Here is a 26,309-nt window from a genome sequence, read left to right as displayed (position 1 = left end):
CTGTTGCCGCTTAGCAACCCAAGAGGTGGATTTTGGGGTCCTGCAGTTTTCCACCTATCTCCTCCTCTACTGCAGCTGTTGGGCCAGCAGGTGGGGGAGGGGGGGTGAAACAAGCATGAAAGCAGTACTGTGTTGCCATTTTGATTGTCATTGAGCAAATCTGTTTGCCAAAAATGCTTGCTAACAATCCTGAATTCAATTTCAATTTTTTTAAAATCAATATCTTCGCCAAAAACAGAAAATTAAGTTGTTGACAATTATATGTGACAACTTTGGTATGAGGAAGGGAGTGGGCCAGTTTTCATCAGAGAAACAAAAAATGTTGACTGACTTTCTTATAGCCCTGTTACTGCTAAATAGAGCCCTCCAACAACTGTAATATGCTCATCTCCTTACTAGTGTACGGAGCAGGGGTCGGCAACCTACAGCACATGTGCCAAAGGTTGCACATGAGCTGATTATTGATGGCATGCAGTGGTGGGCTGAGCGGTCAGCCCGCCACTGCTCTGGGGTTCCGGCTGCTGCCCCATTGCCACCGAGGGTCCCGGCAGCCAGCCCCACTTAGCACCTGCTGCTTGGCTGGGGACCCCCAAGGAACCCCAGGCTGGCAGCAGGCTGAGCAGGCCGACGGCTGAGACCCCAGCTGAGCCACTCAACCCATTGTCGGCCTGGGGTTCCATTCACTCAGCTGGCAGCGGGCTGAGCGGGACTAAATTCAATGAAATAGGAAAACCAGAGCAATTAATGACAAAGTGCAAGAACCTACAGCAGTGCTCCCCAACATTTTTCGTCTGGCGAAGAACCATGGTGGCGGACGAGCATCCGCCAAAATGCCACCAAAATTTGACGGCATTTCGGCAGCGACGCCTCTGGATGACTCTGCTTGTCGGCGGCAAGCAGTGTCATCCAGAGGCGTCGGTGCCAAAATGCCGCCAAATTTCAGAAGCATTTTGGCAGATGCTCGCCCTCTGGCCAGTATGCAGGTGCATTGACAGGCTTCTGTGGGTGCCATGGCGCCCGCGGGCACCGCGTTGGGGACCCCGACCTAGAGAGCTTCGTGAAGCACGGTGATCATTTTGATTTAAATGGACTTGGACTGTACGAAGAATTGAGTTGTTGCCACATGCAAAATCGATGGACATTGTATAGTTTATTCATACCAGAAAACTTGTTGACATATATCCTAATGTGTACATTGCCACTCGTATTCTACTGACAATTCCTGTAACAGTAGCATCAGGAGAACGGAGTTTCTCAAAACTAAAGCTCGTTAAAAACTATCTCTGCTCTACAATGAGTCAGGAACATTTGACTGGTCTTGCTATTCTTGCAATCAAACAAGACATCACTTTGTCTTTGTCATACGATGACATTCTTACTGATTTTGCAGCCAAAAAAGCCAGAAAGATTGCTTTTAATTAAAAACTAATCCTTGTTTCAATACCCTTCATATAAATTTCCAATAAAATGTTGACAAATTTCAAAAATATTATTTGCATCATTCTGTCAAATCAGAATTTTTCCTATAGTGCTACTTTTTAGTGCTAGTTCATCAGCATTACAGTGTGCTTAATTAAGTTAAACTGGTTTTAATAACATGCATGTGGCAAGTTTTCCAATACTGCAAGCTTATGTTTGTGTTGCTAAGAGCAAGTCAGGCACAGGAGCACCAGTTTAATAATCCCGCCTAGGGCACCATAAATCCTAAGGACGGCCCTGTCTGTAATGACAATGCTGGTCAAAGATAAAGATAATGGGCCAAACATGCATGTTTAAACATGCATATAAAGTTCCAGTATAATGGTACTTGAAAAACTTATGCAGTATTTAAGTTGAATGCCTCTGTGAAAATGTCAGAAATAAAGGATACCTGCTAAAATTTAATTCACACAAGCCATACTTGCTTTTTTAAGAATACTTTGTAAGAAACAGCAGAGTTATCAGCAGCTCACAGATTAGAGTGATTCTCTTAACTAAAGGGTCTCGGGATTTTGATTAAAATCCTCTGAAAGGTTCTGTAAAACACAATGTTTTCAGAGAATAGGATACGAGTTTACTTCACTTTTCTGGCAGTGCACAGTGGCACTAAACAGAAAAGCAATCCATAAATTGGAAAAAAGGGTAATGGACTAAAAAAACAAGGTTTGGTTGTTTTTAGAGCTTATCAAGCCCTACAGGGTTTGATAGAAATTCAGGTTATTTTATAAATTACTGATAAAAATGTCATTTTTTATCCCCACAATCTGAATTCATGCAATATGTTGGCAGTAAGGGATTTCAAAAATTTCAACAAGGAGAGGGATGACCCTCTGCAATCCTCCCCACCTGCAACAGAGTCGTATTGGCAACAAAACAATTCTGATTTCAATTGGTTTAAATACACAGTTAGGGTTTTGTCTATAAAGATCAGTGACACCATTCTGGGCCCTTCTTAACAAGGACCACGTTTGCTACGGAAATGCTAATGTGGCTTCACTGAAAAGTCAAATTAAATAGCTGTACTCTTTTATGCAGCTCACTAAACATTTCCAGTTGTAGGTTGTTTTTAAAAATAAACAAACAAACAAACAAAAAAACCACATACCAACAGCCTCGAGGTCACCAAACTTCCCTCCCCCCCCCAAAGCAGTCAAGTACAATATATTATCTTATGAGGTTATATGTACTTTAAAGCAAGTAAATGTATTGGTCAGTGGCAAACGTAGAGAGTTAATAAGCTTACAGCAAATCTTAAGAAAAATATATAATATTTTGATGTGGTTAGGATTTTTTCTTAAGATTCACTGTAAGGCCTGGTCTACACTACGCATTTATACCGAATTTAGCAGCGTTAAACCGAATTAACCCTGCACCCGTCCACATACTGAAGCCCTTTATATCGATATTAAGGGCTTTTAATACTGGTATCTGTAATCCTCCCCGACGAGAGGAGTAGCGCTGAAATCAGTGTTGCCATGTCGGATTAGGGTTAGTGTGGCAGCAAATTGACAGTATTGGCCTCCGGGCGCTATCCCACAGAGCACCATTGTGACCACTTTGGACAGCAATCTGAACTCGGATGCACTGGCCAGGTAGACAGGAAAAGCCCCACAAACTTTTGAATTTCATTTCCTGTTTGCCCAGCACGGAACACCGATCAGCATGGGTGACCATGCAGTCCCAAATCCAAAAAGAGCTCCAGCATGGGCCGTACGGGAGATACTGAATCTGATCGCTGTATGGGGAGACAAATCTGTTCTATCAGAGCTCTGTTCCAAAAGACGAAATGCCAAAGCATTTGAAAAAATCTCCAAGGCTATGACAGACAGAGGCCACAGCAGGGACTCAGCACAGTGCTGTGTAACAGAAAGCCACAGAATCAAATGGACGCTCATGGAGGGAGAGACAGGGGGACTGAGGACTCGAGCTATCTAACAGTTCCCGCACTCTCCGAAAACCATTTGCATTGTTGGCTGAGCTCCCAATGCCTGAAGGGTCAAAAACATTGTCACGGGTGACTCAGGGTATATGTCGTCAATTTCCCCTCATGAAAGAAACGGGGAAAAAATCGTTTCTCGCCTTTTTTCAATGTCACCGTATGTCTACTAGTAGGCGCAGTGCTGAACAGCAGCATCCCCTCCCCTCCCGTCCCTGATGGCAGATGGTGCAATAGACTTGGTAACCGTCCTCTTCATCCCGTGAGTGCTCCTGGCTGGCCTCGGTGAGGTCGGCTGGGGGTACCTGGGCAAAAATGGGAATGACTCCCGGTCATTCCCTTCTTTATGCTTTGTCTCCTGGAGATTCTGTCCTGCCTGGAATATCATAGCAGCTGGAGGCTGCCTCCCCATCATTTTATCTCACTAAAAAGTCAGTGTTTCTTATTCATGCATTCTTTATTACTTCATCACACAAATGGGGGATTAACTGCCACGGTAGCCCAGGAGGGGTGGGGGAGGAGGGAAGCATCAGGTGGGGCTGTTGCATGGGCACCCCCTAGAATGGCATGCAGCTTATCATTTCTGCGGGATGTCTGGGGCTCTGACCCGGAGCAGCTGTCCTCTCTGGTTCTTCAGTAGGCTTGCCCCATATTCTAGGCAGGACTGACTCTACTTTTAGACAAAACATAAAGAAGGGAATGACCTAGGGAGTCATTCCCATTTTTGTCCGTGTGCCCCCGGCTGACCTCAGCGAGGTCAGCCAGGAGCACCCATGATAGCAGCAGATGGTATAATGGGACTGGTAACCCTCATCGCCAATTTCCAAAGCAGCAGACAGTGCAACAGGGCTGGTAACTGTCTCTGCTACCTTGCAAAGGAAAATGAGTGCTGCTGTGTAGCACTGCAGTACCGCGTCTGTCAGTAGCATCCAGTACAAATACGGTGAGAGTGAAAAAAGGCTAAACGGGCTCCATGGTTGCTATGCTATGGCGTCTGCCAGGGCAGTCCAGGGAAAAAGGGCATGAAATGATTGTCTGCCGTTGCTTTCACGGAGGAAGGACTGAGTGATGACATTTACCCAGAATCACCCGCGACACTGTTTTTGCCCCATCATGCATTGGGATCTCAACCCAGAATTCCAATGGGTGGGGGAGACTGCAGGAACTATGGGATAGCTATGGGATAGCTACCCACAGTGCAACGCTCCGGAAATCGACGCTAGCCTTGGTACATGGACGCACACCACCAAATTAATGTGCTTAGTATGGCCGCGTGCACTCGACTTTATATAATCTGTTTCCAAATACTGGTTTCTGTAAAATTGGAATAATCCAGTAGTGTAGACATACCCTAAGCTAATTACCGTAACTTTCTACATTTGCCACTGTATACACACACACACAGGATTTAAAAAACATGCAGTTAGGTCATTTAAAATGCCTGTTACCCACCCCCCCAAAAAGTCTGATGTGCTCCTTTTAAGAATAAGCAAAGCTCTTAAACTCCATTATTTACAATCTGTTAAACTAAGTGCTTAACATCACATACATAGCTGGAAAACATCAGATTTGGTTCCAATACTCTGAATGCTGGTTTTCTTCCAGTATTAACAGTTTATCAGCTAAATATCAGAAGCCATCATGATTTTGGTAACTATTTAATGTCATTTCCTTTACCATATCATGCTAACTTCACAGTACTAACAGAAATCTCTTTAATAACAGTCCTCATCCTCAAAGGAAACCTGCACACTTTCAAAAGATGAGACTGGGAGTTTAAATTCATAACTTTGCTAGACACTAAAAATCATGGTATTAATAAAGACATGATTTATGGTTTATTACAACAATCTGTAACCCACTAGCCCCCCTTTTGTCCTATGACTACAGGGGTGTTAAAGGGTCACTTCACCTCGAATAGTCCCTTAGAATGTGTGTAAACTACTTATGCTAAACTTCTATCTAGGCAATCTTGTATTTAGCTCTGATACCTTATCCAGACCTGAAGAAGAGCTCTGTATAGTTCAAAAGCTTGTCTCTCTCACCAACAGAAGTTGGCCCAATAAAAGATATTACCTCATCCACCTTGTCTCTAGAAATCCTTTTGTCAAGAGTGCAGAAAACACTGCAAGAGGAATTGAAGAGAAGAATGTTCAATTATATTTTAAGAAGAAAATGAAAGTACCCCTAAGGTACTCACTTATTGAAACAAATACCTTTGTATTTCAAAATAAAAGTTTCTCCTAGAGGCCATGCCTTAGCCCCTGGCCCCAGCTGCGCCACCGACCAGACTTTTAATGGCCTGGTTGGCGGTACTGACCGGAGCCGCCAGGGTCCCTTTTCCACCAGGCGTTCCGGTCGAAAACCAGACACCTCATAACCCTAGAGAGAGGGGAAGAGAAGGAGAGAGAAATGAAGACAGGTTCTGCTTTGACATCATCCCAGCAACTGATAAATGATGAGAAAGTGTAATATCACAGCGGCATGTGCATTTGCATCAGAACGTGATGCAAGCGGTGCAGACAAACTGGATCCACTCCACATATGTCCACCCACCAAGAGCCTGCCTGCATTCTTGGAGTTCAGTACATTCATTCATCAAGTAGTACTGGACATCCTAAAGTGGTGTCTTCAAGACTTGCAAATCCCACTCATGCCCTTCCTGCCTTGTGAAAACAAGTCCCAAGCAAGTAGTGCCTCTCATGAGGAAAATAGCTAATATCTCATTCAGGGAAGGAATGTTCCCTTCCTCTTTCAAGCAATGCAACACTGAAGAAACCCTCATTGAACACATCAGTTTTAGCAATCACCAAATGTCAAACAGAATCTGTTCCTGAGCAAACTTTTCACCTTTCTGCCACGTAGGTGAGGCAGCACCAGCACCTGATGGGAGAAATAGTGTCCAAGATGCTCCATGTGCCTCCCTTCTCCTACAAAAAGGGCTGTCCCCCTACTGGCTTCCCTGCCTTTCCTCGTGGGGAGCAGAGCGGGAAAGAGAGAGCGAGCCTGTAGCCTTCAGCTCTCCCGCCTGCTAGCTTACCCACCTTTAGAGTCAGAATCTAAGGGGAAGAGAATGGTCCTGTCAGTTCCATCTGTCTTGTTGGCACTGATCAACAGGGTATATGGGTAGAGGAGGATTACTGGGAGCACAAGGGATGTTCCCCTGTAGTATATGGAGATGTGTGCACATGCACACACTGTACCTCACATTTGGCTTGTGATGGGTCTGCTTGTGACAGGGACTCCTGGCAAAAACATATATTTCCTTGTCCCCATTGTTTCGCTTGTGCAATATCCCTTCACACACGATGATAAAATGTCACTGTGACAAATGCCATCCACACCCACGAGGGCTTACAAACACCAGACTTGGTGACCTTTCCATTTCGGTCTTCCACTATAAGATTTCTTCTCCTGCAGAGATACCCAGCACACAGCCTGGTCTTTGGGCTGTGAGCTGAAAGAGAAAGTATGGCCACACATGCATAAACTAGACACAACAGTATTTTGAAAAAATAATAAAAAAGAGCTTAAACATTATATTCTTTTCAGCCGTAAGGATAGTATAGAACTTGCTTGAACTAGCTGCAAAAATGAAGGTCAACATTTTCAGACTTGGGTGCCTAATGTTGATTCCTACTATAAGTCACCTGATAGTCAGTGGTGTTGAGCACCTGTGGTACCATTGACTTCAATGGCATTTGAGAGTACTAACACCCAGGACTTCAGTGCTTCCTGGGTCCTAAATTTCTCATGCAATTTCTTAATATTTGCAATATAGTTTGAGATGCTCAATCACAAAGTGCTGAACATCCACAAAACTGACTTAATTCTTATATTCTGAAGCAAAACTTTGTGGTTACCCTACATAGCCCTTTAAAGAAAAGAACTGCAACACAGAATGATATAGCAAATGAAAGAAAAAGTGTCAGATTAAAAATCATTGATCAAATCCAAATCTCTTCACCTGTGTTACCAAAACCATCTTACGTTGCTGGAACACAATATTTTCAAGACCCAATTTTCACTGTTATGTTATTTATTATTTACCAACTGCACTTCGCTCAGCTTGGTCACTGAAAATAAATTAGTGAATTCATTTGTGGTTCTCATGCAATAGGATCATACTACAGTGTTTGGGCTGCAAACCCTGCAATGGAAAATCATTAAAAAAAAATCACTGACAAGAAAAGGTTACCGTTAATATGTTCTGTAAAGTTGTTTTTTTTTTAAAAAAGAACACAACCTAATTTGGGGGGTTAGTTATCTGACAGTGATCCTTTATGATTTTACAAATGATTAATATAGAATGGGAAAATCTAAGTGAACAAAATTCTGTTAAGAGCATACACATTCGCTGAACAGTTAAACAAATATGAGACAAGCACACAGATTTATTTTGAGAGAGTTAATGTAGAAACAGAACAGCTGGAGACTATTAAAAGAACTCATTAGAGAAAAGAAAAAAAACTGTTTTAATCGGATCAGCTGACAGGTGGCTACACTTGAGAAGCGCCCTGCCTGCATCCTGAACAGTAGCATTAGTTATTGAAGCTACTGTGTGATCTTCAAATGAGAATTTACAGCTGGCAAATTTAAACATCAGCACTGCAGGACAGACTGAAAGACATCCAAAGAATACCACCTGTCATCTCAGCACAGGGGTAGAACACTGGGAGCATGCTGGCCTCTGCGTGTGCATAGGTTTGGAGGAGAAAGAAAGAAGGTACACCTCTACCTCAATATAATGCAACCCGATATAACACGAATTTGGATATAATGCGGTAAAGCAGAGCTCGGGGGGGGGGGAGGGCTGCACACTCCGGTGGATCAAAGCAACTTCGATATAACATGGTTTCACCTATAATGCGGTAAGATTTTTTGGCTCCCGAGGACAGAGTTATATCAAGTAGAGGTGTACATAAAATATTGTCTTATGGTTAAAGCTCATGGCTGGGAACCAGGTGATTCAAAAATTATTTTTCCTGGCTCTATTACACTCTTACTATGTGAACTTGGGCAAGTCACTTCTAACTGCTCCGGGCCTCAGTTTCCCCATGTCAAGTGAGGTTTAATCAATTCACATTTGTAAGCTGTTTTGAGATCCTCACTTGGAAGGCACTATACACATGTAAGGAGATAGGAAAAACAATATAGCTAAGGGGCACCCAGGACTTAAGTATTTCCTGGGGCCTGATATCTCCTGGAGGCCATGTCGACAGCAAACTAAACAACACTCTTTCACATTCCTCGTATCTCAAAGGCTCCCAGCAGTTTCTGAAAGTTGGCCATGACCAGCAGGAAGTTTAGAAAGAACAACTGTAATCAAAAGTTTTCAAATACATATAGTTTATATTCTTTGTGAGATGTCCTTATCTTCTGATCTCTCAGGCCCAGAGCCTAAACTAAATTCATGGATGGAGTTTTCTTTTAAAAGCTGCTACCTTACCTGCGCTGTGAATGATGTAGTTGCTTTAGTTAGGCTAGACTGAATGTTTCCAGAGTCAATACATTTGAGCAAATGATTTTGGTCCAAAAGGACTAAAAGAACTAATTTTATGGGAACATAAGGTGGGACAGTTCCCAAATGAATGTGCTTGAAATCCTAATTGAAGAGGGATTGGTGATTTCAGACATTTCCCAATATACTGTCACACACACTAAAACATCAACACTTTGGAAAAGTCCAGGACCAAGCTGTTTAGATGATTCACTGTATACATCACTTCAGCAGAGACAATGCTCTTTGCAGGTCAAGGAACTGGCTGAGCTGGGTGGAGAAACTCACCTTGCAGCAGCTGTCTATACCATATCTAGTATGTGAATACAAGATTTCACACGGTCCAAACAAAGGGGTAGGGTGGGATGAGCTTGGGACCACAGCCCTGTACTCCCTTCTGCCCAACCAGCAGACGCCCCTCCCTTTTTGGCAGGCTAGAATAGTGATCTGTGCTAGACTCCCATTGTTCTTATATATGTGGAATCCAGGCACTGGTATTCTCCCTGGCCCCTGTTCAGGGGCATAAGGGAAGGGGAACAGGGAAATCTTTTTTCTGTCCTCCTCACTCATGTCCTCTCTTTTTGCACATCAGCACATGGTTTGGCACAATCCATCCCAAGTTGTTTATGTGTAGCACAATGACCAACACTACCACTACACTAGGAGCAGCTCACTTATAATGCAATGCTTTGCATTTAAAGAGCTTTAGGAGGGGTTACCCAAAACTAAGATGACCCTCTGAAACCCCACACTTCCCCTAAAAAGAGAAGGCCTCCCTCACACACACTATTTGGCTAGTTTTCATCCAAAGAAAATCTTTAGGATGTAAATGTGGAGGGTTGAAGGCAGAAACTTGCCCAAGGATCAGTAGTATGCTAAAAGGCTGCAATGCTGTATGTCCAGGGGTAAAAATTGTATACTTATTTTCTTCACAGTTAGATCAAGCATAAAACCCATAATCTCAGTTAAAAGTAGAAGCATGCACCTCTTTGGGCTACAAGGGAAAGGGTTAAGATGCAGTTACATACTATGAAATTTGATTAGACAGCACATCTTAAAAATTGTTAACATTCTGAATGACTGACTTTTGTTAAAATGAATTTCACTGGCAGCTGGCCTGTACTTTACTCAGACATGAATAACAACCCTCTCTGCATAAGACATCTGACAATCAAAGTTTGCCAAAAGGAGGACGACAGAATCCAAAAGGGGAAAATTTTGTTTCCAGACTTCTAATAGAGCATTATGAACAGTGAAAATTAAAACAAAAAAAAATATTTTTTAATCTAAAACAACAAAATGCTCTTTGAGCAAGACAATGGGCTACTGACACCAACATTTTACTGGCCTTCTACTACTATATATTTTCTCCTTGTGCCTGTAACTTCTGTGTTCATGCAAGTATGTATGGACCAAACCTATGTGTGTGTGTGAAGACTTGCCAGAGTACAACAATGGTCATGGTTTTCCCATTCTGCCATTAACATTTAAAGCAGGAGGGATAACTAAGGAATCATCCACGGCTATGAAGTTCCAATCCTGTTACAGTGCCTGTTGGAAGTAAATATACTGAAACTTTATGTATTTGGTGAATCATAAGTCTTAAAGACTGGGTTAAATTGCATGAAGTCTTATAAAATGCTCACCTGTTATTAAGCATTGAGGTGCCAATCACCATATCTCCCACTTAAATGACAGGAAAGGGCAGTAAGGACCTTGCAGAATAAAGTACAAAGTGTACCAGTAACCACCTATTTTTTCCTAAAGGGAAGGCATGATGACTCTAGTATAAATACTTTCCCAACTGTTCTGTCCTATACACACACCACAGAACGCAAACACACACACACGTTGCACACAGAATGAAAAGCTGTTAGTCTGCCTTCCAAGTGCAAGTACGAGAACGTCAACAATGACCCAAGATGACTCAGAGGCTTCTTAATATCCCCTGACATTTAGTAAACGCAGAAACACTTTCAAATGAGTTTTTAATTATATAGATGTGATAATATTTTTAAATGCTTAGTGTAACTCATGCAAGCACCCCAAGCAGTCATATGATAAAAGTAACAGAGCCAAAAACAAAACAAACAAAAAAACCCACAGCTCAGCTATATGCAAAAACATAGCCTTGTTTAGGTAAAACTGACCTCATCTAGGATGGCTATTGAAACAAATATTTTGAATTGTGATGTGCAGAAGTAATTCAGAATTGTGGTATGAAAAAGGATACAGAACATTTTGTACCTCATCTACTTCCTTGCCCCTCCAAAAAACTTACTTTGTTTTCTTTAAAATACTGGCCTCGTAGATAGGAGGGAAGCAGTAGATGTTCAACTGTAACTTGATTTTAGTAAGGCTTTTGACATAGTCTTGCATTACATTTTCATAACCAAACAAGGGAAATGTAGTCTAGGTGAAATTACTTCACTTAGGAAGGAAAAAAATCAAATCCACAACTACAAAACAGAAAATAACTGGCTAGGCAGTAGAACTGCTGAAAAGGATGTGCGGGTTATACTGGATCACAAACCGAATGAGTCAACATGTGCATCTGTGAAAAAGGCTAATATCATTCGTACAAACATAAGAATGGCCATATTGGGTCAGACCAATTGTCCTGTCTTCTGACAGCGGCCAGTGCCAGATGCTTCAGAGGGAATGAAAAGAACAAGGCAATTTATTGAGTGATCCATCCTCTATCATCAAGTCCCAGCTTCTGGCAGCTGGAAGTTTAGGGACACGCAGAACATGAGGTTATGTCCCTGACCATCTTGACTAATAGCCACTGATGGGGCTATCCTCCATGAACTTATCTAATTCTTTTTTGAACCTTGTTATAATATTCGCCTGCACAACATCCATCGTAGGATGTATTAACAGGAGTGCCATATGTAAGAAATGGGATGTAATTGTCCTGCTCAACACAGCACTGGGTAGACCTCAGCTGCAGTACTGCGTCCAACTGTGGGTACCACACTTTAGGAAAGATGTGGACAAATTGAAGAAAGTCCAGAGGAGAGCAAAAAAATGATAAAAACACTTTAGAAAACCTGACCTCTGAGGAAAAGTTTAAAAAACTGGGCATGTTTAGTCTTGAGAAAAGAAGACTGAGGAGGAACCTGATATCAGTCATCAAATATGTTGAGGGTTGCTATAAAGAGGACTGTGATCACTTCTTCTCCATGTCCACTGAAGGTAGGACAAGAAGTAATCAGCTTAATCTGCAGCTAAGGAGATTTACATTGGATATTTGGGAAAACTTTAACTATTAGGGTAGTTAAGCTCTGGAATATGGTGTCATTGGAGGTTTTTCTGAACACATTAGACAAACACCTATCAGAGGTGGTCTAGGTTTATTTGGTCCTGCCACAGCGCAGAGGACTAGACTTGATGATTTCTCATATCACTTTCTATAAGGTCACATAATAAGGCAGCAGGTTGTCCTATCACAAATGTGCCCTAGAGATCCTTTTCCTTGGGTGTCTCTGAACTCTGAAGTAAGCACTGTAGCACTTCAGCTGGTGAGGAAAATCACAGATCTGGAAAAAGAATTAAATTAAAAAGAAACTGGAACCGATCCATGTGGCAATAAACAGCAACCTTACGAGGTGCTGGAATAGGCTAAAGCTTACTTCTGAAACTTGTAAGCAGCGTAATTTCAAATGAACATTTAATTACAAAATGTCATTTCTAGCTTTCATAACCCTTTCTTTAACATGTCACTTTATATTTATACCTAATGACACCCAATGTGTTAGGTAATCATGGGTGAAATCTGGTAATGGTGCAGCCATTGGGAGGTTTCACCACTGACTGAGATGGGATCAGGATGTAACCCCATATTTTTGTCTTTAGTGGGAAATTATGTGTATACTACACATTGGAGAGGGGTGTGCAACAGGTCACCTCAAGCAGTCTGTACTGTTCTCAAGTTGCTAAGCACATGCAGTATCAATGCAAAACCCACAAAATTAGCACAGGTATATTCCACAGAACAGAAGGTCAGCCACTAGTAGCATTTATGTTACCAAAGAAAGCTGATCAAAGAAAAACAAGAATTGGAATCAGATCAGTCTGTGAAAGACACCACTTGCAGCTGGCTGAATCTACTTGAGCTTTACAGGAAGAACATGAAATTTTTAGGCTCACCCAAATTTCTTAAGCACTCTAGTCCAACGTTTCTCAAATGCGGCTACCAGGAAGTTTTCATGTGGCCACAACAGCCTCCTGGGCAGTGATAGGGAGGGTAGGGGAGCAAAGCATCAGACCCTCACACTCCCTTCTTGTTGCTCCTGGATGTGCAGTGCCCTGCACCACCTCTGGAGAGAGGTGGGGCACAACGAGGCAGGAGTAAGGTGAGTTCTTGACCCATCTTGGGGGGAGGTGGTTTCGGTGGCAGGTTCCAGCAGCCACAGCCCCAGGCTCCGACTGTGGGGCAGTGGGTACTGAACCCCCGGCTCTGGCTATATGGCCCTGGCCTCCAGCTGTGGGGCTTTAGCCTCCGGCCTCTGGTTCCAGCTGTGTGGCAGCAGACGCTGCCCCCTGGCTCCAGTCCCAAGCTCCAGCCGTGCAGTGGCAAGCACCGACCAGCAGCTCCAGCCGTGCGGCCCCAGCCCCTGGCGCTGATCTCTTGCCCCAGCTGCATAGCAGCAGACGCAAACCCACAGCTCTGTTCCCGAGCTCTGGCCCTGTGGTGGCAGAGCTGGCCCTGGGTGCCAACCTCTGGCCGTTCAGCAGAAAGTGCTGGCTCCAGTCATGCAGCAGAAAGTGCTGGCTCCTGGCTCCAGCCACGCAGCCCTGGGCTTTGGCACCCAGCTCCTGGCTCTGGCCATGTGGCAGCAGGCTCTGATCCCTGGTTCCAGTCACCAGCTCTGGGCTCTGGCTGCATGGCAACAGACACCAGGCCCTGGCTTTGACCATGTGACAGCTGGACTCATCACCCATCCCCATCATCCCTGCTGCTTCCCATAGCCCCACATCCATCCCCCCCATTGCCCTGGGCCCCCACTGGATCCCCGATCTTGCATCCATCCTCTGACTCCTGCCACCTTCCCTTGTGGCCCCCCCATCCAGGGCCTGATGAGTCCTGGGGCTTGCTGAGAAAAGTGATATTAGCAAACATGCACATATCACTTTTCACACCAGACTTACTAGCTACCTGTGAAAAGTGATACTTGTATGTTTGTTAAAAATCAAATCAATGTTCATAGCCTCCCAGTAGCTACTAAGTGTGCTGTAATATTAACAAAGATACAAATATCACTTCCAAAGGGGGAGGCAGCATTATTTTTATTATTGAGTCTGCTAAAAAACCCTACAAATATAAATTACAATGATTTGGATGTGTATCTGTGCATATTTAATTGTTTTTCTTAAAGTTAATTAAGTACTTTAGGGAAAAGTGTCAGTGTGGCCACCAGTGAGAGTTGGTGGTTGCACTCTGAGGTGACCAAATTATTATTATTATTATTTTTTTTTTGAGAGAGAGAGAACCCATGCTCTAGCGAAACTGCATGATTGACATTCTTGGTCTCAGTCTCAAAAGCTATTTAAATATCCAGCATGACAAATACAGGGCCTAATCCAATGCTAATTAAGTAAGTAGAAAGCCTCAGGCAGTTGGACCAGGCTCACAGTTATCTTGACAAATTCGATATCTTCCATTGTTGTATGCAGAAGAGCTCTGCTTAAACTCAAAAATTGGTCTCTCACCAACATAAGTTGGTCCTATAAAAGATATTACCTCACCCACCTTGTCTCTCTAACATGACAAATAGATAATTATATTCCTGACCAAAGCAGCGTACGCACTATACAGTCTGATTAAAATCAAAACCATACAACTTAACATGAACCCCGACACCAGGAATGACTGAAGGGAGACTAAAGATAACTCATTCTCTAACTTTTCAAGCATCCTGTTTCAATTTTTTGTAATTACGTAATTGGATGATGAACAAATAAGTATTTTGTTAACAGCCTTTAATTTCAAAGAACTTACTAGATATCTTTCTTCTTGCCTCATACTTGGGGTGCGGATCATATGATTCTGCTCCCCTCTCCAGTCTCCAAATCGACGGAAAAAATAGTTGGATAAAAATCGGTTGGCAGGATCCCTAATAATATTGATGTACACTGGCTGTTCTCCTCCAAACCTGGTGGGGGAAATGTGTAGATCTCATTAGATGTTTGCAAACATACATTCATATCTCACAATCAAATGCTTTAAAAAGGTGTTCTCTATGCAAGTTTAGAAGTTGTATGAAGGCCCTTATCGATCGTAACAGTGCCTCAGCTCCTTCTAAGAGTGCATCAGGCCCCTTTAAGCTGGAAGGTAAGTACAGTATTGTATTAAGATACACACATTTCAGCCAGAGAAAAGTTCCCTACTATGAAGAGCAACTATGCCAACTATTATTCTACTTGGGTTCTCTCCTTGAATTTTTCAGTTCAAGTACTTTCTGCAGTTAAATCTGGTCCTTTGGATTCCTATTTCCATGTACTGATTTCCCATCTGGGTGGCCAAAATGAAAGCAAAATGCAATCCATGGAGTTCTACAAGGTGGCCCTGCAAGCACATTCATCTTTTAAATGAAGGCCATGATCTGAGAGATGCCAGCTGGCAATGCTCAATCTTGTTGCAGCAACGTTCACTTGGAAAAAGTGAAAGAACTCAAATCATGCTTCACAGAGCTGGGTGGAATGCCTTGTTTTTATATGCTGTGGCTTATACAAATCTTTTTACTTATTTTCGTTAATGGCTATTAAGTATTTATTTAGCACCTTAACTTTGCATGGTGAGATATCTATCTATCTATAAAGGAAGAGACAACCCCTGCCTCAAAGAACTTAAAATATGAATCACCAGTACATAGAGGTTTAAGGAAAAGGAAGGGGTAGAGAAAGTTGGGACCATCATTAAAACAAAAGCAAAGTGCAACCTAAGCCCCCAGATCTTGCAGATGAAGCCATAAATCAGGGCTTCCTCTGCAGACCGAGAACATCCTCACAATAGATGCTGGGAACTCTATTTTGTTATCTCCCAGGGGTTGAGGCAACGGTTTATAATCTCCCCTTTCCGCTAATTTAATGTTGGGGGAAGGTAGGGTAGAGAATCAGCTGTCCTATCTTTTGTTTTCAGTGTGCTGAAAAAGTAATCATATTTCTCAATTCAATAAACCATCTTCAGGAGAACGGGCTTACCTCACCAACCCAATACTGAGAGAAGGAAAGTTGCTTGTGTTCCTCCTTCAGCCAAAATATCTGAAGTGAAAAGGAGATATTGCAGGCTACAAAAGCCTCAAGACAGCAAAACGGGAGTAGAGCCTGTTGGGAGAGAGGTATTCCTAGGGTGGGGCCAACTGGGAACTTGCCTGAACTAAGGATAAGGGGGAATGTTTTAGTATTTAAAAATGATAAAATGACATGTTGATTCATGAAAGCACTTAAGCAGATGCTTAAGTGCCACTGAGTTTGATAGAACATAAGCACATAGCATGAATTTGTGAATAAGGATACTTTTCTGAATTGGAACCCAAAGTTTCAGGGGGGAAAAACTGAATTGCAATTGTAATTTAGCAAGAGGGAAATAAAACTAATTTTGAAGTTCCTCTTAATTTTCTAAATTAAAGACATGAGAATGAAATGTCAGAACATTTTATAAATACAGAACCTGCAAAAAGTTTTTAAAATGTGAATTTTAGTAAAAAAGAAATAAAAATGTGTACAGCAATGCGTACTTGATATTTATTCTTAGACCTCCCAGTGAACTGAATAAAGTTTGCACCATCTTCTGTATGTGCCCACTGACCAGTGAGTAAAGTCTGCAAGTGCTTATACACGACTAACTTAATGCATGTGAGCAGTTGGCTTGGTATTTGAGATCAGCTTTTGCAGCTTCAGTGCCATAATTTGTAATTGCAGAGACAACACAAAAACTGAACTTCCAGATTTAGAAACCAGGATGTTACTTACTTCCTGATTAGAGCACTTTATTAATGTGGACCTCTTTCAAAATTAAGTCTGTTTTGGCATTTGTACTGACATGCATTTTTTCTAACAGAAGTTTGGAGTCTGAAGCATTATAAGCTGTGTTTATATGATTACCTAAACAGTTCAGCTCCAGAATGCAAATATTCATGGCAAGCAACAGCTGCCTGCCATGATATATACTAATGCTTCCAGGAAACAAGGTCTTTAGAGTATTAACAGAAGCAACAAAGATCAGCAAAGTAAACTCAATATAATTATAAATATATATGCTATATAGTATAAACATCAGTAAAATCAAAGTAAATATTATTCAAGGAAGATTAATTCAAACTAGGACAAGTGCAGAGAACTACTAGGATCACCAGGAAAATTGATAGCCTACTGTAGGAGAGGAGTCAAAAAGTGACTTGCTTGTTAGGCTAGCAGAACAAAGGCTGAGAGGGGCTATGGTTGCTCTGGATAAATACACGAGGGAAGTAAACATCATGGAGGGAGAAGAGCTATTTAAACTGAAAGACAATGTTGTCACAAGAACAAATGGGCATAAACTGGCCCTGGAGAAATGTTAACTGGAAATCAGGTGGTTTCCAACCATCAGAAGACTGAGATTCTGGAATAGCCTCCAAATAGGAGTACTGGAGGCAAGCAACCTGACTAGTTTTAAAATGGGGCTTGATAAATTATTGAACAGGATTATATGACAAGGTTGTCTATAATACCAGGAGGCGGATTCAACTACCCAGGAAGTCTCTTCCAGTCCTATATTCCTATTTAAGTTTTCAGTGTGAGGACCTTTTGCTAATAAAGGACAGTCACCTGTTCCGTAACTTGCATTCTTTGATATATGTTGCTCATATCTATCCCACAGTACGTGTGCGTGCGCACCAACGTGCACCAGTGCTGAAAGATTTTACCTCAGCAGTACCAATAGGGGGAGCACTGCTGCAACCCCTGGAGTGGCGCCTCTATAGTGCACTGTAAGGGGAGCCACCTGCTCCCCCCAGTCTCAGTGTCTTCTTGCCAGATCAACTCTGACAGAGGGGCAGGAGGGCAGGATGTGGAATAGACATGAGCAACACATCTCTAAGAACACCAGTTACGGAACAGGTAACTGTCCTTTCTTCTTTGAGTGCTTGCTCATGTGTATTCCACAGTAGGTGATTGCAAGCTACCCACATAGGTGGTAGGTGTTCATAGATTCTCTGGCTGAAGCACAGCCCTACCGAAACCAGCACCATCTCTGGCATGGGAGACGATTGCATAGCGTGACGTGAATGTGTGTACTGAGGATCAGGGAGCTGCTCTACAGATGTCCTAGATAGGGACATGGGCCACAAGGGCCACCGAGGAGGCCTGACACCTTATCGAGTGAGCCCTTATGATAGGTGGTGTGGGAACCCCTGCTAGGTGGTAGCATGTGTGGATGCACGATGTAATCCACTGGAAAAACCTCTGGGTGGAGATCAATTGACCCCTCATGCACTCGGCCGAAGCAACAAAGAGTTGTGAAGACCTGCAGAACGGCTTAGTCCAATCCAGATAAAAAGTCAGGACTCTGCACACATCGAGCATATGGAATGATGTTCCTCGTTAGAGGCATGATGTTTGGGGCAGAGGATAGGCAGGAAGACGTCCTGGCCCATGTGAAAAGTGGAGACCACCTTAGGGAGGAATGCTGGATGTGGGCAGAGCTGAACCTTGTCCTTGTGAAAGACTGTGTAAAGAAGGTCGCAGGTCAAGGCACTGAGCTCCGAGAGCTGCCAGGTTGGCGTGATGGCCACGAGGAAGGCTATCTTCCATGAAAGGGGAGACCATGAGCATATGGCCAGGGGTTCAAATGAGGGCCCCGTGAGGCGGGATAACACCAAATTTAGATCCTACTGAGAGACAGGGGCTCTAGTATAAGGAAAGGACTGGTCTAGCCCTTTGAGGAAATGCCCAGTCATGGCATGGGAGAAAACTAAGCAACCCTGGACCGGCGGATGGAACGTCGAAATAGCCGCCAGGTGCACCCTGACAGAAGAAGGGGCCAGGCCTTGAGTTCTAAGGTGAAGGAGGTACTCGAGGATAAGTTGGAGCAGGGCAGACATTGGGGAAGTACCCGACTCTCCTACCCACTAGGAGAACCTGGACCACTTCGCCAGGTAGGCTTGGTGTGTGGATGGCTTTCTACTTTCAAGGAGTACATGCCTGATCCCTTCCAAACACCTTCTCTCCTCCACATCTAGCTGTTGATCAGCCATGCTGTCAAATGGAGGGTGGCCAGATTGGGGTGGAGGAGGCGGCCCTGGTCCTGGGACAGTAGGTCAGGGCAGAGCGGCAACAGCCACAGAGAGGCCACAAGCAAGCCCAAGAGAATCCCGTACCAATGTTGCTGGGACCAAGCTGGGGCAATCAGGACGACGTGCACCTTGTCCATTTTCACTTTCTCCAGGACCTTGCCAATGCGGGGAAATGGGGGAAAGGCGTAAAGGAATTGACCCGACCATGACAGGAGGAAGGCATATGAGATTGCGTTCTTGCCCACCCCCACCCAGAACAGAACCCGTGGCAACAGCGGTTCTGTCAGGTCACAAACAGGTATACTTGGGGAGCGCCCCACGCTCGGAAGAGCTGACAAGTGACCTCCGGAGTGGAGTAACCACTCGTACTGGGAGGAGAAAACCCTGCTCAAGCAATCAGCCTGTGTGTTGCTGACGCCTGGCAGGTGGAAAGCCTTCAGGGAGATGTCATGGCTATACAGAACTCCCATAGGCTGAGGGCTTCCAGGCAGAGGACCTCGTCTCGCCTTGCCTGTTGATGTAAAATATTGTGGCGCTGCTGCAGGTGAGTACTCTGATCACCTTGCCACACAGCTGGGAACTGAACGCCACACAAAGCCTATTGTCCTGAGTTCCCTGACATTTATGTGAAGGGACAGCTCCACGACCGAACACATCCCTTGGGTCTGTGAGTTCCCTATGTGGGCTCTTGAGTCCAGGTCCGACGAGTCGGACACGAGATCTAGTGACGGGGTCAAGTCCCAGAAGGGAATTCCCCGGAGCATATTGGCTGGGCATGACCACCACTGTAGCGTGGTTAGCTACCAGCTTGGACCTGGTACCTGCTGCCACCACCCAAAAAATTAGAGTGTTTTGGGGCACTCTGGTCCCACTGAAAAACCTTCCCTGGGGACCCCAAGACCCAAATCCCTCGAGTCTCACAACAAAGGGAAATAATCCTTTTTCCCTTCCCCCCTCCAGGTGCTCCTGGAGAGATACACAGACACAAGCTCTGTGAAACTACCCTCTCCGTTCCCAATCCTGGAAACAAAAAGGACTTTCCTATTCCCCCAGAGGGAATGCAAAATCAGGCTAGCCAATTCAACACACACCGATCTCCCCTGATTTCTTTCTCCCACCAATTCCCTGGTGAGTACAGACTCAATTTCCCTGAAGTAAAGAAAAACTCCAACAGGTCTTAAAAGAAAGCTTTATATAAAAAAAGAAAGAAAAAATACAAATGGTCTCTCTGTATTAAGGTGATACAATACAGGGCTAATTGCTTAAAAGAATATTGAATAAACAGCCTTATTCAAAAAGAATACAAATCAAAGCACTCCAGCACTTATATTCATGCAAATACCAAAGAAAAGAAACCATATAACTTACTATCTGATCTCTTTGTCCTTACACTTAGAAACAAAAGATTAGAAAGCAGAACTACTTCTCCAAAGCTCAGAGAAAGCAGGCAGACAGAAAACAAAGACGCCAGACACACAATTCCCTCCACCCAAAGTTGAAAAAATCCGGTTTTCTGATTGGTTCTCTGGTCAGGTGTTTCAGGTGAAAGAGACATTAACCCTTAGCTATCTGTTTATGACACAGCTCCACGACCGAACACATCCCTTGGGTCTGTGAGTTCCCTATGTGGGCTCTTGAGTCCAGGTCCGACGAGTCGGACACGAGGTCTAGTGACGGGGTCGAGTCCCAGAAGGGAATTCCCCGGAGCATATTGGCTGGGCATGACCACCACTGTAGCGTGGTGATCACCCACGCCGGTACCGAGAGGACCTTTTCTAGTTTGTCCTGGGCTTGGGAGAACTTTGAGGCCAACCAGAGTTGGAGGGGCCTCATCCAAAGCCTGGTGTGGCAGACCATACACGTGCATGCCACCACACGGCCCAGGAGCTGCAGGCATGCCCTGGCCGTGGTGACGGGGAACTCTGCGACAGAGGCTATAAGCCCCTTCAGGGTCTGGAACCTGTCCAGGGGAAGGGAGGCTGTGGCCTTGGAAGCATCCAGAAGAGCACCTATGAATTCTATGAGCCGCACCGGAACCAATGTCGACTTGGCTTCGTTCACTAAGAGGCCTAGGTTGGCACACATAGCTAAGAGCAGGTCCATGTGGTTTTGTACCGCAAGTTGCCCTTGAGCAGCCAGTTGTCGAGGTAGGGGAATATCTGTACCCCTTGGCCTCTGAGATAGGCTGCCACTACTGCCATATACTTCGTGAATACGCTGGGTGCAGTGGACAAGCCAAACGGAAGGACCGTAAATTGGTAGTGGTCCTGTCCCACTAGGAAACAGAGGAAGCATCTGTGCCCCTCGAATATATGGATATGGAAGTCTGTGTCCTGAAGGTCCAGGGCAGCATACCAATTGCCAAGGTCCAGAGAGGGTATGATATACACCAGAGAGACCATGCGGAACTAGCATTTTGCCATGAGCCGACTGAGGTCTCACAGATCCAGGATGGGCCTGAGCCCCCCTTTCGCCCTGGGGATCAGGAAGTAATGGGCATAAAACCCTTTCCCCCGGAACTCCCATGGAACCTTCTCCACAGCTCCCAAGCTGAGGAGCCGACCCACTTTCTGCTGTAGCAAGGGTAAATGCGACTGATCCCCCCTGCTGTCGGTGGGAGGGCAGGGTGAGACAAATCGTAGTGTGTAACCCTGGGAAATGGTGTTGAGGGCGCATCGGTCTGATGTTATTCAGGACCATCCTGTAAGGAACGCACACAAGCCGTTGCTCAAGGCAAACTTTAATCATAGGAGGGTCCCATATCATAACCTTAGTCCCAGATTTGGACCTTAGCGTCCAAAATATGGGGGTTAGCATGAAAAACCTCCAAGCTTAGTTACCAGCTTGGACCTGGTACCTGCTGCCACCACCCAAAAAATTAGAGTGTTTTGGGGCACTCTGGTCCCCCTGAAAAACCTTCCCTGGGACCCCAAGACCCAAATTCCTTGAGTCTCACAACAAAGGGAAATAATCCTTTTTCCCTTCCCCCCTCCAGGTGCTCCTGAAGAGATCCACAGACACAAGCTCTGTGAAACTACACAGAGGGACTCCCCTTCTCTGTTTCCAATCCTGGAAACAAATAGTACTTTCCAATCAGGCTAGCAAATCCAACACACAGATCTCCCCGATTTCTTCCTCCCACCAATTCCCTGGTGAGTACAGACTCAATTTCCCTGAAGTAAAGAAAAACTCCAACAGGTCTTAAAAGAAAGCTTTATATAAAAAGAAAGAAAAATACATACAAATGTTCTCTCTATATTAAGATGATACAACACAGGGTCAATTGCTTAAAAGAATATTGAATAAACAGCCTTATTCAAAAAGAATACAAATCAAAGCACTCCAGCACTTATATTCATGCAAATACCAAAGAAAAGAAACCATATAACTTACTATCTGATCTCTTTGTCCTTACACTTAGAAACAGAAGATTAGAAAACAGAAATACTTCTCCAAAGCTCAGAGAAAGCAGGCAGCCAGAAAACAAAGACGCCAGACACACAATTCCCTCCACCCAAAGTTGAAAAAATCCGGTCTCCTGATTGGTTCTCTGGTCAGGTGTTTCAGGTGAAAGAGACATTAACCCTTAGCTATCTGTTTATGACACGCCCCCCAAATTGCAGACAGTGGGGAAGCTCACTGGCGGCAATTTCCTTCTAGAACTTGAAAATAAACAGATTAATACAACACATGCACCTTTACATATACTACTAAGTATATAACTAACAGACTTTTACATTTCAAGAACACTTTTTAACTACTGGATTCTGGGAACTCTCACGGGAGAGTGCATCAGCAACTTTGTTAGAAGCTCCTGTGATGTGTTGAATTTCAAAATCAAAATCTTGGAGAGCTAAACTCCAACGAAGAAGTTTCTTGTTGTTCCCCTTGGCAGTATGAAGCCACTTTAGTGCAGCATGGTCAGTTTGTAGTTTGAACCGCCGTCCCCAAACATATGGGCGTAGCTTTTCCAGGGCGTACACAATGGCATAGCATTCCTTTTCACTGACTGACCAGTGACTTTCCCTCTCAGACAGTTTCTTGCTGAGAAACACGACAGGATGGAAGTTGTGATCTGTTGCTTCCTGCATGAGCACTGCTCCTATACCACGCTCAGATGCATCTGTGGTTACTAGGAATGGCTTGTCAAAGTCCGGGGCCCTGAGCACAGGGTCAGACATGAGCATCACCTTAAGCTGGGTAAAGGCCTTTTGACACTCATTAGTCCACTTAACGGCATTTGGCTGGGTCTTTTTGGTCAGGTCGGTCAATGGGGCAGCGATTTGGCTGTAGTGTGGTACAAATCGCCTGTAGTATCTGGCCAAGCCTAAGAAGGATTGGACCTGTTTCTTTGACCTTGGGACAGGCCACTTTTGGATAGCATCCACCTTGGCCTGTAGGGGGTTTATGGTTCCTCGACCCACCTGGTGCCCCAGGTAAGTCACTCTGTTTTGGCCTATTTGACACTTTTTGGCCTTAACAGTTAGTCCTGCCTGCCAGATGCGCTCAAAGACCTTTTCCAGGTGGAGTAGGTGTTCAGGCCAGGAGTCTGAAAAAATGGCCACATCATCGAGGTAGGCAACTGCAAATTCTCCCAGTCCAGCTAGTAGACCATCTACCAGCCTCTGGAAGGTGGCGGGTGCATTTCGAAGGCCGAAAGGAAGGACATTGAATTCATACACCCCCGCATGGGTGACGAATGCTGACCTCTCCTTGGCAGGTTCATCTAGCGGTACTTGCCAGTACCCCTTGGTTAAGTCTATTGTAGAGATGAACTGGGCACGTCCCAACTTCTCCAATAGCTCATCAGTGCGTGGCATTGGATAGTTGTCCGGACGAGTTACAGCATTTAGCTTACGGTAGTCCACGCAAAAGCGTATTTCCCCATCTGGTTTGGGTACCAGAACCACTGGAGATGCCCATGCACTGGTAGATGGGCGGATTATACCCATCTGTAGCATGTTCTGGATCTCCCGTTCTATAGCAGCTTGGGCATGAGGAGACACCCGGTAGGGTGGGGTTTTGATTGGGTGAGCATTACCTGTATCAATGGAGTGGTATGCCCGTTCAGTCCGTCCTGGGGTGGCTGAGAACAATGGGGCGAAGCTAGTGCACAGCTCCTTGATTTGTTGCCGCTGCAGACGTTCCAGGGTGGTTGAGAGGTTCACCTCTTCCACGCCCCCGTCTTTTTTCCCGTCGTAGTAGACACCGTCAGGCCACTCAGCATCATCTCCCTGGACTGTAAACTGACAAACCTGTAAGTCTCTGGAATAGAAAGGCTTGAGAGAATTAACATGGTACACTTTAGGCTTTAGTGAGGAATTGGGAAATGCTATGAGGTAGTTTACAGTTCCCAGGCGCTCTTGGACCGTGAATGGCCCTTCCCATGATGCTTCCATCTTATGGGCCTGTTGCACCTTCAAGACCATAACCTGGTCTCCTACCCTGAAAGAACGTTCTCTGGCATGTCTGTCATACCAGGCCTTTTGCTCTTCCTGAGCATTCTTTAGGTTCTCTCTAGCAAGGGCTAAAGAGTGTTGGAGGGTGCTTTGTAGGTTGCTTACAAAGTCCAGAATGTTAGTTCCTGGAGAAGGCGTAAACCCCTCCCATTGCTGCTTCACCAACTGTAATGGCCCCTTGACCTCGTGACCATACACAAGTTCAAATGGTGAAAACCCTAAACTGGGATGTGGTACAGCCCTGTAGGCAAACAGCAACTGCTGCAACACTAGGTCCCAATTATTGGAGAATTCGTTGATGAATTTTCGTATCATGGCCCCCAAAGTTCCATTGAACCTTTCCACCAGGCCATTGGTTTGATGGTGGTACGGGGTGGCAACCAAGTGATTCACCCCATGAGTTTCCCACAGTTTTTCCATGGTTCCTGCCAGGAAATTAGACCCTGAATCTGTAAGGATGTCAGAGGGCCAACCTACCCTGGCAAAGATGTCTGTTAGGGCCAGGCACACAGTGTTAGCCCTGGTGTTGCCTAGAGCTACTGCTTCTGGCCATCGGGTAGCAAAGTCCACTAAAGTCAGTACGTACTGCTTTCCTCTGGGCGTCTTTTTTGGGAAAGGGCCCAGAATATCCACAGCTACTCGCTGAAATGGGACCTCAATTATGGGGAGTGGCTGGAGAGGGGCCTTGACCTGGTCTTGAGGCTTACCCACTCTTTGGCATACCTCACAAGACCGGACATACTTAGCAACATCCTTGCCCATCCCCTCCCAGTGGAAAGACTTCCCCAACCGGTCCTTGGTTCTGTTCACCCCAGCATGGCCACTGGGATGATCATGGGCTAAGCTTAAGAGCTTCCCCCGGTACTTAGTTGGAACTACCAACTGTTTTTGCAGCTGCCATTCTTCCCGGTGTCCACCAGAAAGAATTTCCTTGTATAAAAGTCCTTGGTCTATAACAAACCGGGATCGATTAGAAGAGCTGAGAGGCGGTGGGGTGCTCCGTGCCGCCGCCCACGCTTTCTGAAGGCTGTCATCTGCTTCCTGCTCAGCCTGGAACTGTTCCCTTGAGGCTGGGGTCACCAGTTCTTCCTCAGACTGTGGACTTGGGCTTGGTCCCTCTGGAAGCGATGTAGGTGATGGGGTTGTTTCCGTTGCTGGTGAACCGCTCTCCGCTGGTGCACCTGAGGGTATTTCAGGCTCTGGCTGAGCCTTTTGGGTATGGCTGTCTGTTGCTTCTGCCAGCTCTGGCTCACTGGCGCCCTCTGGCATTGAGTTTGAAGATGTGGTTGCACTTGCTGGTGCTGGTTGCTGTTCCAGTTCCGGGCCTGGGACTGGAGATGCTGTGGCTGTTTCAGTGATAGGCATGGAATCCGGGTCCACTACCTCTGTCTGGGTCTCTGGTAACACAGACGGGGCCTCTGTGGACGGCTCAGGAACAGGAATGGGTCTGGAAGCTTGCCTGGTTTGGCTACGGGTAACCATTCCCACTCTCTTGGCCCGCCTCACCTGGTTGGCCAAGTCTTCCCCCAGTAGCATGGGGATAGGATAATTGTCATAGGCTGCAAAAGTCCACATTCCTGACCAGCCTTTGTACTGGACAGGCAGTTGAGCTGTAGACAAGTCTACAGCTTGTGACATGAAGGGGTAAATTGTAACTT

General features: G+C 44.9%; 1 protein-coding gene across 1 annotated transcript in view; it reads right to left on the bottom strand.

Annotated features, from left to right (window-relative positions):
* UST (uronyl 2-sulfotransferase) overlaps positions 1–26,309 on the bottom strand; it is a 303,668-nt gene that overhangs the window by 96,208 nt on the left and 181,151 nt on the right. The window contains exon 5 of the mRNA XM_030556533.1: positions 14,920–15,073. Within this exon, the coding sequence (XP_030412393.1) occupies positions 14,920–15,073 (154 nt within the window). The remainder of the gene's footprint in view (positions 1–14,919; positions 15,074–26,309) is intronic.

This window comes from Gopherus evgoodei, chromosome 3 (genome assembly GCF_007399415.2).
Source record: "Gopherus evgoodei ecotype Sinaloan lineage chromosome 3, rGopEvg1_v1.p, whole genome shotgun sequence".
NCBI classification, from domain to species: Eukaryota; Metazoa; Chordata; order Testudines; family Testudinidae; genus Gopherus; species Gopherus evgoodei.
This window is presented reverse-complemented; position numbering and strand designations above follow the sequence as displayed.